The following is a 14,427-nucleotide window of genomic DNA, read 5'->3' as shown; positions in this document are numbered from 1 at the left end:
CAGTCCCCCTCCCCCCCCCCAAAGATCACACTGTGACATTCTAGTGAAAACCATTGCAAAATTCATACAGGAAGCATGCACAGTTGCAGCATCGTTGTAAATGATTTCTTGCTTGACTAGAAAAAAGTTATATTGTTTTAAGGTAACAAAACAGTTCTTTTGTGCTTTTCAATTCCTTTTTTTTTCTTTTTTTTTTCTTTTCTTAGAATGTTAGTGATGATTGACAGTTCTGGTGCACAGTACAATGTACAAGTGAAATGAATATGATTTGCATTGTTAAGGCATCCAATCTGCTGGTTTATATTTATGTGAAAGACAGAGAAATATACAAGCAGACTTAAGAAAGAAAGTATTTTCATTGCGTTCTATGAAGTTTCTCCCCATATTTAATGCACAAAAATGCGTCACTCCAAAGAGGAGAAATCCCATGCATATTAATAGAGTAAAACAGCATTAGTTTTTGTTAAGCCTCAAAAGCAAAGGATACATTTTATTTTTTTTTAAATCTACATAACTAAATGCTACAAGAATAATATGCTACTTTTTGCCATATATTGGAAAAAACTTCTTAACTTACAAATAATACAAAAATAGACAATGGCTTTTGGGTGGAAATTAAAAAAAAATGGAAGCATGGTTTCAAACAATACTAAAAAAAATCCTATAAATGAAATGTTTTTAAATCACATTTAAACAGCTAATACAACGGTGAATGACCAAACAAATCAGCACTTTTCACATAGCAAACATACACAATAAAATAAACTTGGTAGGGGAAAAAAAGCAATGTACAAATTCCAAAGATAAATACATTATTTATATGGATATTTTACAAAATCCCCCTTAAACCAAGCAAACAAAAAACAGAAACAAAAAGCTTTTTTTTTCTTTAATTAATTTTGCAAGTATGTGCAAGCTAAAGGTAGTGAGCTCTTTTTGCAAAATATGCAGTAAAATTCTTTTTTTTCTTTTTGTGATATTGAAAAACCGTCTTAAGACATTAAAATGTATAAATAGAACAACAACTTTGGCAAAAAATCACAAAAAATCTACAGTATTTATAACTACATACAAAACACAACAGCAAAGAAAAAATATCAGGTAATGCATCTTCAGAGCTTTGCTGCCTCTTTTGACTAATAGTTTTTAAGAACACTTCCCAGATAATGATAGCAAAATGTTTGTAAAACAGAAGCTATGGTTTTGATTTGAAACCTTCCTAACAGCCCCCCCACCCCCCACCCCCACCTCCTGTTTCCATGTACTATTCAAAAGCAGTTACCTGGTGCTTCATATGATACAAACTGGGAGGGTCGGCTGATCCAGGAGCAATCCTAGTGGGAGGCTGGGGCCAGCATGTGCTTGCAGACTGTGAGGATGCAGAACTGCAGAGGGGTCTGTTCTCATTCTGCCCCATAAAAAACACTACATGAGGGGTGAGGGGGGCTATGTGGGAAACACCCCCAGCCTGGTGGCCACAGCCTGTGCCACTGGAGGGCTGTGCAGAACCCAAATGGTGCTTCATGCACAGCTCAGGTGACACTAAACTTCAAGAAGGCCACTCATTTGGAAAGAGTTTGCTATCCAAGCTAAGGAGAGAGCCATGCTAATGGAATTCTGCTGTTTTATCATATCTAGAGGCACTGGGTGTTCAAGAGGAAATGTGTTATATGCATCCTTACCTTTACTTTCATCTACTTTCCTCGTATTATTTACACTATTATTTAGCCTGATATTAAAGACAGAGGGTACTAATCCCACCCTTGCCATCCAAAAATACCAGCTTGCTAGGGAGTGATATCTATTTAATTAGAACATTAAAAATGCATCATATTAGTCACCACTGGATAAGCAACCTGTATGAGCCGACCCTTCATTAAATGGCCATTATTCTTCTACGAAAAACTAACTGGCACTTCTATTCTGTCCCACACAGACCTGTATGTGAATGACACCACTTCATTTTTTCTTTACAGAGCTTTAAAAAAAAAATCATAAATTAAAAATGTGGAGTTCCATCTCTAGTGTCCCTTATGTAATTGTATGATTTATAAAAGACAAATGGTGTTGCATTATATCAAGCCTTAAAAAGCAAACACAAAAAAAAACCAAAACCAAAACAACAACAAAAAAAAAACAACCAGAAGGGGAAAAAAAAACAAACTCCCCCCCAACCCCACAAAAAGAAACAAACAAACAAAAAAAAAAGTAGAGTGGATTTTTTTTTTTTACCAACATACAATAAATATATCTCCCAGGTATTTGGGATGGACAGCTTGAATCAACACCTTGCAATTGTAGACTGTTAATTTCAGTATTTGCAAGGATGGTGATTTTTTTTTTTTTTTGTTTAAAAATCCGCAGTTATTGTAAGATTCTTCTTTATGTCTTTTTTTTTTTTAATTATTTTTAAAAAGGCCTGAGTAAAAAGTTCCACTCTGGGACTTGTATCAGATTCTCTCTGAAGCAGAATTCAACCTCTTCATTAATAAAATTCTTCAAGGCAATTCTTTCACATGGGGGGAACAATCATGCCAGATATAGCTGTGAGAGGGAAAGGGGAGGGAGAGAGAGAGAGAAAAGTGGGGGGAAAAGTTACTTTTGTGCATTATAAAGCAACTTTAAAAATCCTCACAGCTTTGAAACAGTTACTAGCATCATAGTCAGCCATAGTGAGTATTAAAATTATACATAAGCGTCATCCAGTAGAGACAACTATGTGAACAGTTATCATGGGAAGCCTCATTCTGTTCAGAAATTGTTTTAAATTGCAAATGACTCTGATTAAATTAGTTATTTTCTTGCAAAATAAGTGCACTTCCCCTGATACCAGAATCAGGCCTCAACTTCATGTTCTGATATGAGTTTCAAACTCTCCGTAAGCCCAAGAGGCTTAAACCTGACCCAGCCATTGCCACATAGTCTATTAGACTTCAAAAAATAAAGCAGATACTTGTTCCTCTCATGAAAACTGGCTGGAGTCCCACAGGCCAGAGGTGCAGACCCAGTTGGCTGTTGGTTGCATTAGGCCCACTAACCATGGCTCATACTCCTACAAGTTCTGTCTTCAGCCCTGGGAACATTCCCAGGTGCTCAGGTAAAGACTTTAACTTTCAATTTGAATTTTCAAACTGCAACATGTGGTAGTTCAGCAGCCCAGAGTCTCATGGTTTTATTATCCTTGTAGCAGACACCACCAGCTACACTGAGGGAGTCGTATCTCATTTAGAATGTCTTCTCTTTAGTTGGCTGAGCTGAATCATCAGTATTTCATTATCATGCTTCCTAAAACCATCATATATGAAACCACTAACTCTGTTAATGATGAGACATTCATTAGAAGTCAACAGGTACAGTCCTGCACCTAGCTTGACCTCCAGCTTGGTCTCCTATCTACCAGAGACTCCATGCAGATCAGACACACCAAGTGTCAATGGGATACACCATGAGCAAGCACATCACTACAGGGTAGCCATGCAAGCTTATGATGACAACTGTAACAACAACACGTCTTTAAAATACTAGTTGTAGGGTAATCTACCAAAAGGTAGAAATCAGATTTGCCTTCAGGTTGGCAGCACTTCATGGGGACATTATTTAAATGCTAGAACTGCCTGCCATCTCAGACATCTGGACATGTAATTTCTTAAGGAAGAACTCAACCCTGTGACTGCTGCTGATTCATTGTGCTTTAATTACAGCTGCAATTATTTGATAAGAACAGAGCCAAAGTAAAAGACTCACAGATTTGGGGTTGGAGGGGGAGAGGAGGGAAATGTTTTCTCCACAAACACCACCATATGTGCAAGAATTACAAGTCTAATCAGCAAGAGGAGAACAGCTCGAGTAAACTGCACTGATTAAATGAAATAAAATGAGAGAAGGCAAGAATGCAAAACACATCCACATGTTTGCAGCAGGCCATCCTCAGAGGTGACATGTTGCAACTATACAGCAGCATTTCGAGTCTTAGAATTTGTCACTCAGTAATGTTTTAATGTGAATCACTGTACTGATGGTTTCTGCTCCACATAAGGGCTCTTCAAGGAGCTGAGAATGAGGATAAAAGCTATAGAGAGGTGACTTGAGTTGCTTTAAGCCCTACAGGAAGACACTCAAGTGAGTAAACTAGAGGACACCACCATGTCTTAGACATTTCTTGCTGAGGTATTTTCTGTCATAGGCCTTTTTGACTGTCACAGGGATAACCTGAGGATGCATTTTCATGTTATCTCCATAGCTGTGCTGTCTTCTTCATCTCAAATCATAGGATGAATTCAATATTGCCTTTTTTTCTTTCAGAATACTTGTTGGTTTAATCAACACTGGGTGAAACAACAGCATTTTATTTATTTTTTTTTTAAAAAAAAAGATAAAAAATATCTGAAAGGGTTTTATTTCAACAGCGTCTCAAATAACAAGTTCTGAATCCTCACAACTGTCCTGTCCCTTTGGTTCATGTGACTAAAAATGAAGGAAAGCCAAGTGATCCTCTCACTGTTGCAGTTTGCTCCCTACTCTGCTCTTGGGATCCTCAGAGTGTGGGCCAGGGTGTGGACCCTGAACTATGGACTTCTGTGGCAACACTAACAGTATTGACAGTGATGGACACAAACAGACTGTTGTGCTGCTGTGGCCACCTACAGCTGAAGGTGAGAGTGCAAATTTCCCCATCAGAATATATGAAAGACTCATGAGGGCACAGACTTGAGACACAGGTTTTATCCCAGTTCTGCATCTAGCCCATTGTATTTCATCAAGTCATATGATTTGTTTCTGTTTTTTACCTGAGGATAAATTTTATCCCTGTTAGAGATTGGAGATTTCTGGATGTCAGCTGTTTAGCAGAATACTGGGTGGGACTGAAGTGCTTGGACATCAGCAGCGTATGTTACAGTGCAGGGAAAAGCATCCCTGACAACAATGCTCCCTCTTTTACTGCTCAGATAAGCAAGGAGCTGAGCAGATGGAAGTGGGTAGAGTCTTCCTATATGTGATGAGTGCAACTGAGCAGAGTCAGCCAGATAATTAATCCTCTGTGCATTCTGCTTTTACCTTTTTAGTCCTTTCCAGCCCTTTCTAAATTCTAAATTTACTGAAATTTTAAAACAAGATGCTGCTTTGCTTTAGAAAAAAAACCCCTGCACTGTCAAAATATTATTCCAACAAAACATTCTCAAGCTGAAAAGATTCATCAAACTCAAATTGATTTAAACCAAAAAAGGGCCAAGAATTGTCCCCTTCTTGGGACAGCACTGCTGTCTAACTTGGATAAGAGCCCAAACAAAGGTCACATAATTGCAACTCCTCCCTTCATGGCTTAGATACTTCCCTGTGGTTACGTATCATCCGTGAACCTTTTGCAATTGGAAACATGGTAAAGATGCAGATCATTGTTCATATTTTCAAAGCATTATTGTTTTTGAAGAGCTCTGAAACTCTGAATTAAATTACAAGGCAAATGGCAAAATGATATCTCTTCTGCTTAAAAGCTTTGATATTTCCATTCTTTGCAAGTCTTCATTTATATCACTCCACTTTTATTCCATAAGTGCTACATCTAGTCATTCAAATTCTCTCAGCTGTAGCATGTTATTGATCCTGAAAACAGAGATATCAGTGGGAAACTGTGTAGGGATGAGATCACACCAGCTCCAAAAAGGGAGGGCAGAGAGTAGAAAAACTCCCACCAATGGGCATTATTTCTTCTATCATATACTAATTTGTATTTGCTGCTAGCAAATTACAGAAATAATGTATTTTGAGTTTCACAAAATTGCATGGCAAAGAGAACAACAGATAAGCCTACCTGTTGTTTCAGTGAGTTCTGCTGATATCTAAGCTACATAAGGAAAGCTTGATTGCTTTCTGATGTATCCAGAAGCCCAAGAGAGATAAGACAGCCTCCTTATACATGGTTGTTTATTTAAGCAATAAGGCACAACAGGCAGTGCATTTCTGAGTGATTATTACAAGCCTCAGGTGGTGTCAGAAGGCATGGGACTACAGGCTGTGTGTCTGTAACTCACCAACAAGTTCAGAGATGACCTAGAAATGAACCATCCCTTGGTGTCTCGTTCCTATTATGAAACTGGAATAGCTAAATAAAAATTAGGGAAAATGCTCAGATCTGTGTGGTTTCTGGGCATAACAGATCTGGATGTGACACAATGAGGAGGCAATCAGCAAGCCCCAGTTGTGTCCAGTGCTCTCAGCTCATTCCATGACTGCTTTTCATAACTGAACATGTGGAATATGGGAATTCCATGTCTTGTAAGCCAATAAAAAGTTCCTGAAAAATCTTTCTCCTGTTACTCTCTTTTTCTCTCCACCCACAAAATCAGGTTGGGACAAGGTGAAGAGAAGAGAAAAAGCACGAACATGTTCAAAGTCTTCTAGCAGTCCATTCTTAGCTCCCTTTTTATTTTTGTAATACATAGGTGAAACATTCTTAGCTGTTGCCATGTTAGCCTGTAGCATGTCAGCAGTGCCAAATGTTTAAAAATGCACAAAAATAAATCTCAAAAACACCACAGCTCATCTGAAAATGTGGTGGTTCATTCCTGATGTGCTGCAGTCTGTACTCATAACAAAGTCCCAACCAAAGCTACCTAAGTTCTTCTTATACATTCCTAGTTTTTTTCACAATTTCTGTGTGTGCATCTGCAAGGATTCCTCCTCCCAGTTCACCTGTTTGGAATGCATTGAGGACAAAGCTTTCCCTCGGTCACTACAAATCTCAGCTTTTATGAATTAATTCCTTCCGCTCAGCCTACATATGGATTTTTTTTGGCTGTCATTGCTGCTATCAGCATTATGCCCACAAGCCCGGAGCTTCTCTTTCCAGGGGCCGTAGAGTGACATGTGGAGTCTATGGAACCATCCTCCCCCTTCTCTGCACAGCTCCATCTGAACGTGGCTTTAAAACTGAAGGATTTTATTCCCTGGTCGATGGTCTTGGGATAATTTGTACAGGCACGTGGAAAGGAAAACAGACCTCAGGTCTGGGGGAAGCACAACGCATACGGCAAAATCTCCCCCACCTCTGGCACAGCTGGAGGCAGCTGGCTGCATCTGCTTGTGGAAACTCCTGGGTCTAAGCAAGCATGAAAATGTCTCTCTCAGCACACTAATGTGTCATGAGGTAATTACACAGGAAGGTTTAGGCACAGTGTTGTAAAACAGGCTGAACCAAACAATAAAATGGGCAGTGCTGCTCTTTGCAGCATCCTCAGTTTGAGAAGCTTTTGTCTGTCACTCCCTTCACTGGCATCAAAGCTTCAAAATGGGTTTAGGTGCTAATGCTGGAATATGTTGTAATGAGAAGGGAAGGGATGCAGAAAAGCAGCAGCCTCTTAATATCAACAGCTGAAGAGGCTTTCAGAAAGGCCCTGTGCCATTTCTGGAATTAATTGGCACAGAAGTAGATTAATTGGTGCAAATGAATGTTTGCCCTGGTATGAGTTAAACTGGAAAATGCTGCTGTTAGTTTGTAATGTGTCTTCTATTTATGAAAGGCAGAGGTTTGTGCCAAGCTCTGTAAGGGTCTATTTGCTCTCAGTAGGATTTCTGCACAAGTGTACTATGACAAAGGAGAAAAAAAGGAAGGGAAGATTGAGTGACGTACTTCAGGAGAAGGCCAGCCCCTGGAGAGACCCTGCAGTGGAGTACTTGCTAGAGTCCACAAAAGACTGGTCTGATAAAGGACGACAACAGGGAATAAGAGAGGAAAGAAAGAAAAAGGATGGTATTAGTAAGCTGAAATATTACTCATTTTTACCATAACAGTAGCCTGTGCTTTAAAAGACACAGCCTCTCAATTCAGCAGTATTAGTCAAGTTAGAGATAAGGTGGTTGCCAAACACCTGCATGGTAATAGGTGTGCTGGTGGTGGAGTCCAGTTAGACTTTACAGGATGAAACTTTAGGACAGAGACCACCAGGGATCCCCCACTGCCTTCTATCCCCTTTGACAACTCAGTGTTGCTTAGAGCCTTGCAAGGCACCGGGAACTCAGTTTTGAGAGCAGCCTTCTCTGCTTCAGACATGGTTTCACCTACCTTGCAGGCTATTGCCATTGGTGCTGGTGCAGGTTGGAGGAGGAGAAGTTTGCGGTCTCACGACAGGCGCAAAAGCACTCTTCTGTTTCACTGCTGAGACCATGTTGGCTGGTGAGAAGGAGAAAATCCCAGAGGAACTGCTACAGTTTGAGGGGAGGCTAGTGGAGGAGGCCATTGTCGGACTGGATGGCACGACTAGAGGAAGAAAAAAGACCCCCCAAAAAGGCATCACTTAGTATTAGATAACCAGCAGGCTGCAGAGAGAAGAGAATTCTGGTTATTGGAGGCACTAGGTCTAACTTCCGATGGCCAAAGCCTCTACTGCAGTGATGTTTCTGGTTTTCATTAAGTGTAATCAATCACTACCAGAAACCCACCTATTTATTTTTGTTTTGTTTTGCAGGTGTTCAGGAGCAGTAATTCTATGAGTCTCAAAAACTCCCTGATTTCTTCAAAATTCATTGTAACTCTTTATTCTTACAAGCATGCTGTGCCACCATCCCATTTCAAATTTTTCTACTGATTGGCATTAGCCACTGCTCTGTTCTGACCTTGTAATGTTTTTGTGTAGATGGATAAGAGGGAATCCAGATTGTGCAGGTAACTCAAAACTGGTGGGCAAGAAGGGTAGTTAAAGTACAAATCTCCATCAGAAATTTTGAATATGGAAAGGTCTAAATTTTTAACTGGCCTCCAAAACCATCATTTTAAGCCATAATTTCCACGTAGCAAGATGGCTCCAGAAAGACCTGCAGGGTTTCAAGCAAAGTTCCAGAAGGTAAAGAGGTTTTAGCTTGTCAAAAGTCAGCAAAAATAGTTGTGTTTCTTTTCTCTCTCAAACCTTGCAAGAACAAGGTTTTAATAGGAGCTATTCAGAAACCTGTGAAAAAATGTATGTGTGCGTGTCTGTGCACGCACACACTTGGAGGCTGTTCCTGTACATGGAGGCTGTCCAGCATAGAGCAACAAGTGCGATGGCCACTATGACAGTATATTACTCCCTTGGTGTCCTGGCCCTAGTGTTTTCAGTGGCTGTTGCACAAAAAAAAAACCTGGATGACTGAGAGAGATCATGCTTTTCTTTATCTACCAATGGCAGAAACTACTAAACCTTTCTCACAATGGCCACAGATGCTTTCTGTGTCATAAGTACTAGCACCAAGTCAGTCTCCATCTTCCCTGTATCCCTCAGCTTGAGGAAAGTTTCTGTTGTGGGGACTTCCCAGGAATTCTCAGTGACATGAAAACCAGTTATATTTCTCACATGATCTTTTTATTTATGCACAGGAATGGAGTTGGCATTTCATATCTCACCCGAGAATTTTGAAAATGAGAGGCTGTTCAAAGACAAATAATTCTCCCAGAGGATCTATGGCCACTGGCTGACTACAGTCAATACAGCATTGTCATTCTGAGCCATCGACTGGAATCTCAGCTGGAATAGCTAAGCAATGAAGCCATTCTGGTTTACATAAAATGAATATCTGGTTTAAACTACACAACAGAATAAAATGAGAGTCTTCAGTTTTTCTAAATAACTGTAGACATAAGGCTGTTAGGGAGGTTCATTTTTAAGATATATATATCCTTAAAACTCTTTTTGACTGTGTAGTGGGATAAATACCTTTGGTCCATGTATTTATTGAGGTTTTAAGTGAATTTGTTTTCTTTAAAATAAAGTCAGCTGCAGACAGCATTGCAGCTTCCCTTCTTTCACCAAAAAAACCACCCCAAAACAGGTAGAGACCAATGGTAAGATCCCATACTTTCATACTCTATGCTGTTTAGGATACATGAGGGGACTATGAATAATTACATATTATAGAGTAAAATTCCTATCGTCTGGGCTTTGAAATAATACTTTATTTGCATTTATGTAGATAGAAATCACCCTATTTAAGTTCTTATTTGAGAATCTGGTATCATATTTGTTAACACTGAGGAAATCAATTAATGGAAATTAAATGTTCAAAGTTTCACAGCCTGACAGATACAATCTTAGTCTGAAGTCACTCTGTGTCTGGAAGTACTTGCTAAGGGAGAGCAATCAAAGCACCTAAATTGAATTGCTACTATACAGCAATTAGTTTATTGATTTAATTAAGAATGCCACCTTTTAATTTTCAGGTCATGATTGAAGCATTTTCTGATTCAATGGATTAGGCATTAGCAGAATGACAGATCTACCAAGAAACCTCCCAAAATATAACTAGGATAGAAAAGAAGGGCTGGGAAGTGAAGTGTTATTCTAAAGAGGACTCCGTTCATAAATATGAAATAATACACTGCTAGAGTATTTTAAATGCAATACTGGCATCTGCTTCCAAAAGGAGATGTCTCATCAATCATGTTCTATTATGAATTCAGAGTGCACAGATTCTGTGACAGTAAATTCGACTTAATAAGTAAGGTACTTTCTAACATTACCTGCTACATTATTATTAGTGTACAAAAATAATAACTGGTTAGCAAGTCCCAGGTTATAAGTACTAGTTATGTGGGTAAATATTTTCTTCTGAATTTGCAGCAGATAAGATGTCTTGGTGGTAATTTTTTAAATCAGTTACTATCCCCTTTATAATTCATAAGAATAGCAATGCAATTCAAAATAATTAATTACTGCTATTAATCCACTAAGCTTATGATTTGCAGTGTAAACTTTGGTATGTTCAGCACTCTGTCCTGTCCATGCAAGGGTCTCAGCCTATAAACCTATTTATATGACAAGACCTTCTGCAGCTTCCTACAGATATCAGTAGAATCTTTTATGCCACATGAGTAATGTCAGAGGAATTGGACAGGTCCTATTCATTTAATTTTCTCATGTAAACAGAGACTACTGAGCAGTGTGAGTGGCTGCAGAAGAGGTTCATAGGCCTTTACCAATAGAAATTTATTTATATTTAAGCAGGTTACTAAACCTTTAATATCAAAATGCAGAAAGTTAGTCCTACACATAAATATTTCCATGACTGGGCCTGTAGACCATAAGCTCTTTCCACCGTGGAATATATGATTTGTGTGTCTTACATCTTTGAGGCATTTGCTGTACAGACACTAAAACACAAACTCCAAGAGCCACTGCCACATTTTACTAACTAATAGTAAGTGAAGTCTAGATAATAGCTGCTTACAAAGCAAATGGAGTATAAGCAATCAAGATTAAGCCCAATAGTAATACATGATTTCTATAGAGGTTGTGAACACATTATTTGCTCAGAGATCTCGAAAACCTCATCATGCAACTTATGGAAATGTCATCCTCTGCCAATGAGACTGTAAACTTCTCTGCTCTTTGTACTTTATAGTAGGAAAAAACTATTTTTCCTGCAGCAAGTATCCTTACCCTCCTTTCATACCCACTGCAACCCAAAGTTCTGCACTTATAACTGACTTTTGATCCACTCCAGCAGAAATGAAGTCACTTATGCCAACCCTGCTTTCCAGCAATGTTGAGGACAGCATTTCTTGCTTACAAAGGTAAGTTATGAAGCTATCAGCCTAACTCAGGAGAGACACTATTCTTGTTAAGCTCTTAGGAGAGTCCCTAATAATAATAATACCACCTAAACCAAGAACAACACCAGCAATCAACACCAACTGATAACACTGCTGGCAGCACTAATGTCTTCAAAGACAGAGAAAGCACCGAGCTCTGTTTCAAGAAAAGTCACCATCTCCTTCTAATGAAAATGTGCAAAAATACAGAAGCTCCATATAATACTTACTGGCATAGGGAGAATTGGCAGCAGATCCATTCAGGAAGGTTGGAGAACCACCTAAATTTGACATTCCAGCATTCCCATAGCCATTCATGCTTGTTGTGACAGAGTTATAGTTTGTCTGCTGAGGGGTGGTGCTTGGCACATAGCCATGAGGTGACACGCTGCTTGAGTTGCGAGTAAAACCTTTTGTGGGGAGGGAATACATTTAGAAATTGGTATTAGCCCAAGAACAGTTTCTTACACAAACAGCTACAAGCGAGTAACTCCAGGCTACCAAGCCAGGAGCCTAGTCCAGCCAGGGTGTGCACAGGGAGAGCCAAGACTAAGCACCAGTCCCACCAGCCAACCCAAATTGGGAACCCTCACTGCCTGGGATGTTCCTGATGAAGCACAAAGCAGGAAGAGCCTTCACATCTCCTCAGGCAACATATGCCCTCAAGCAAAGATCACCATTGGGTGTTAGAGGAACACTCACTCTAAAAGAGCTGTTTGTAGGCACTACAGTAAACATGACCTATATTTTCAAAGCCAGGAGTACATAGTGACTTAAGGTATGTAAAAAGCATCTGATTTTCATTAACTCTCTACCAATGTCTCTCTCATTTATGCATCTCAAATTAGATGTTCACTGCACACTTTAGAAAATGTAGGGTGTATTTCTCACGGTGGGATAGCCTCAATCTTTTTGCCCAGGTCTGATCATTATATTGGTAGAAAATTACTATCAAATTTGGCACCAAGTCAAAATTTGAATCTCTACCTAATTCTGAAAAGCCCATTTGGGAGAACTCATAACCAATTACCCAGAAAAGATTTGTTTCTAGATGCAGAGATAAACAGAATGCATCTTCACTGCTGGAAGATAAAAATACCAACTTTTCTTCTTACCACAAAATTCAGCCATAAAATGTTAAAATGTAAAAATTATATTTAAATTTTTAGTGTAATAAAATTTTGTTAATGCCCTTCTAGAAAAATGCCCCATTCTAATACTTTCTCAGTAATGTGGAGTTTAAGTAGTAAATAGATCTACACAAAGCAGAGGGGAAAATGCAAAGGTTTTTCACAAAAATGTTCTTAATTTTTTTTGTTATTTTTATCCATAGGAATTAAAACAGTTCTGATTTTACACAAGGTAAAAACCACTTTATTTTAAAAAACAGTGGAGCTCTGAAAATGTCTTGGTAAATATTTTTTGCTAGTTTCAAAATTTAGAAAGTTCTCAAGCTCTGAAAAAAAATAAATCAGTGCCAATATCACATCTCTTGTAAAACCAAAGCAAACAGACAAGTATTGAAGGGATGCTTTTGTGCTATTATGATTGCTACAGAGGGCCTGGACTGAGAGATCATCCATGCTCAGGAAAATACATGAGCATGTACTTAACATTAAGTACATACTCAAGTCAATAGAAATCCTTTCAAAATTAGTGGGATTTAAACACAAGTGCTGTTCTGAGCAGAAGGAAAAGCTATTCAGATACACACTCAAGTGCTTTATCCGAAACGGGGTGGGGGGAAAGTCACTAAAGAAAGGCCCATCTCATTACAGGATTGTGCCATTCAAAGGTTCTGTAGGTCTGTGGGATGGTGTCTGTCCAGCCACGCCCCGAGCCTGCGGGTTTGAACCTGAACCAGTGAACTCCTTTCACTGCTCTGCACTTGTATCAGAAAAGGTTCATAGAGAGAGGAAGATGAGTCTTCTGACCCTGATTGGTGGCTTGTGAGGCTTCGGAAACATTGACTGCTAGTTGACCACTAAAGGAATTCACTCCCATCATTCCTGCATGAACTGATGTGTTAGCAAGGGCGGGGAGCTGGTTGTGGTTGCGGGGGACACTGTAAAGCGCTTCGGCGATGTCTGCTGCTCTTTTCAGGATTATTTCCTGGAGGATAAGAAAGTAAAAAAGAAACGTTACCAATGTGACTCTGACAAACCTTTTCTTACACTCTAAATGGAAACATTTCCCTGTCCAAAGGCAAAAAAAAACCTAGATACTTTTCTTTCTAAACCAGCTGGCTCACTGCTAGCTAATGCTTACAAGATCTGCTGCATTTGTGATAAATCCTGACAGCTGTGGTAGGAGAGTTGGAAGTTTCAGTCCCAGCAGCCACGCTGCTATAGAACAAAACCAACTGACAGAATGGGGCTGGAGCCCAGACTCACTCCACATTAAAGCTACCTTTAGAGTGAGATTGAAAAATCACTGGTGGCAAGGCATAATGCTTATTATTGCCCATATTATATAGTATCTGGTGAAAGTGGGCAAATGCCTCCAGGGTTAATAACACGTTGCTTTATACAAGCACTAAATTCACATCCTATAAAAATGAAAACAAGCAAACTGAAGCCCACTCCAAATATAATGTTGCCCTCTGTATTTATTCTTGTCTCACATTGTAGTATCATATACCTTTAGCCCCTGATGTATCTATACATCTAAGAAATAGCCATGTTTTAGAATTGCTGAAGCAGAATGCATTTACCTGGTTATTATGTGGCATACCATAGAGTGCTTCTACTAAATCAGCAGCCCTCTTAAGTATTACTTCCTGTCAATATAAAAACAGATGCATTTCTCTGAGTTCAATAAGCTCCTTGTAGCAGAAAACAAATATTAGAACATTTTATACTCTTTTATTT

The 14,427-nt window shown here is 39.1% G+C and overlaps 1 protein-coding gene across 1 annotated transcript in view; it reads right to left on the bottom strand.

The window, feature by feature from the left end:
- Nucleotides 1-2,512: 2,512 nt before the first annotated feature.
- The window catches only part of EBF1 (early B-cell factor 1), a 277,549-nt gene continuing 265,634 nt past the window's right edge, over nt 2,513-14,427 (bottom strand). Inside the window, exons 10-14 of the mRNA XM_010002115.1 lie at nt 14,271-14,336; nt 13,492-13,669; nt 11,788-11,967; nt 8,060-8,254; nt 2,513-2,544 (exon numbers count right to left, since the gene is read on the bottom strand). Coding sequence (XP_010000417.1) covers nt 2,513-2,544; nt 8,060-8,254; nt 11,788-11,967; nt 13,492-13,669; nt 14,271-14,336 — 651 coding nt within the window. The remainder of the gene's footprint in view (nt 2,545-8,059; nt 8,255-11,787; nt 11,968-13,491; nt 13,670-14,270; nt 14,337-14,427) is intronic.

This window comes from Chaetura pelagica, unplaced genomic scaffold, assembly GCF_000747805.2.
Source record: "Chaetura pelagica isolate M959 unplaced genomic scaffold, ChaPel_1.0 scaffold356, whole genome shotgun sequence".
Classification (NCBI taxonomy): Eukaryota; Metazoa; Chordata; class Aves; order Apodiformes; family Apodidae; genus Chaetura; species Chaetura pelagica.
The sequence above is the reverse complement of the archived record's forward strand: the minus strand, read 5'-3'. Positions and strand labels throughout refer to the sequence as shown.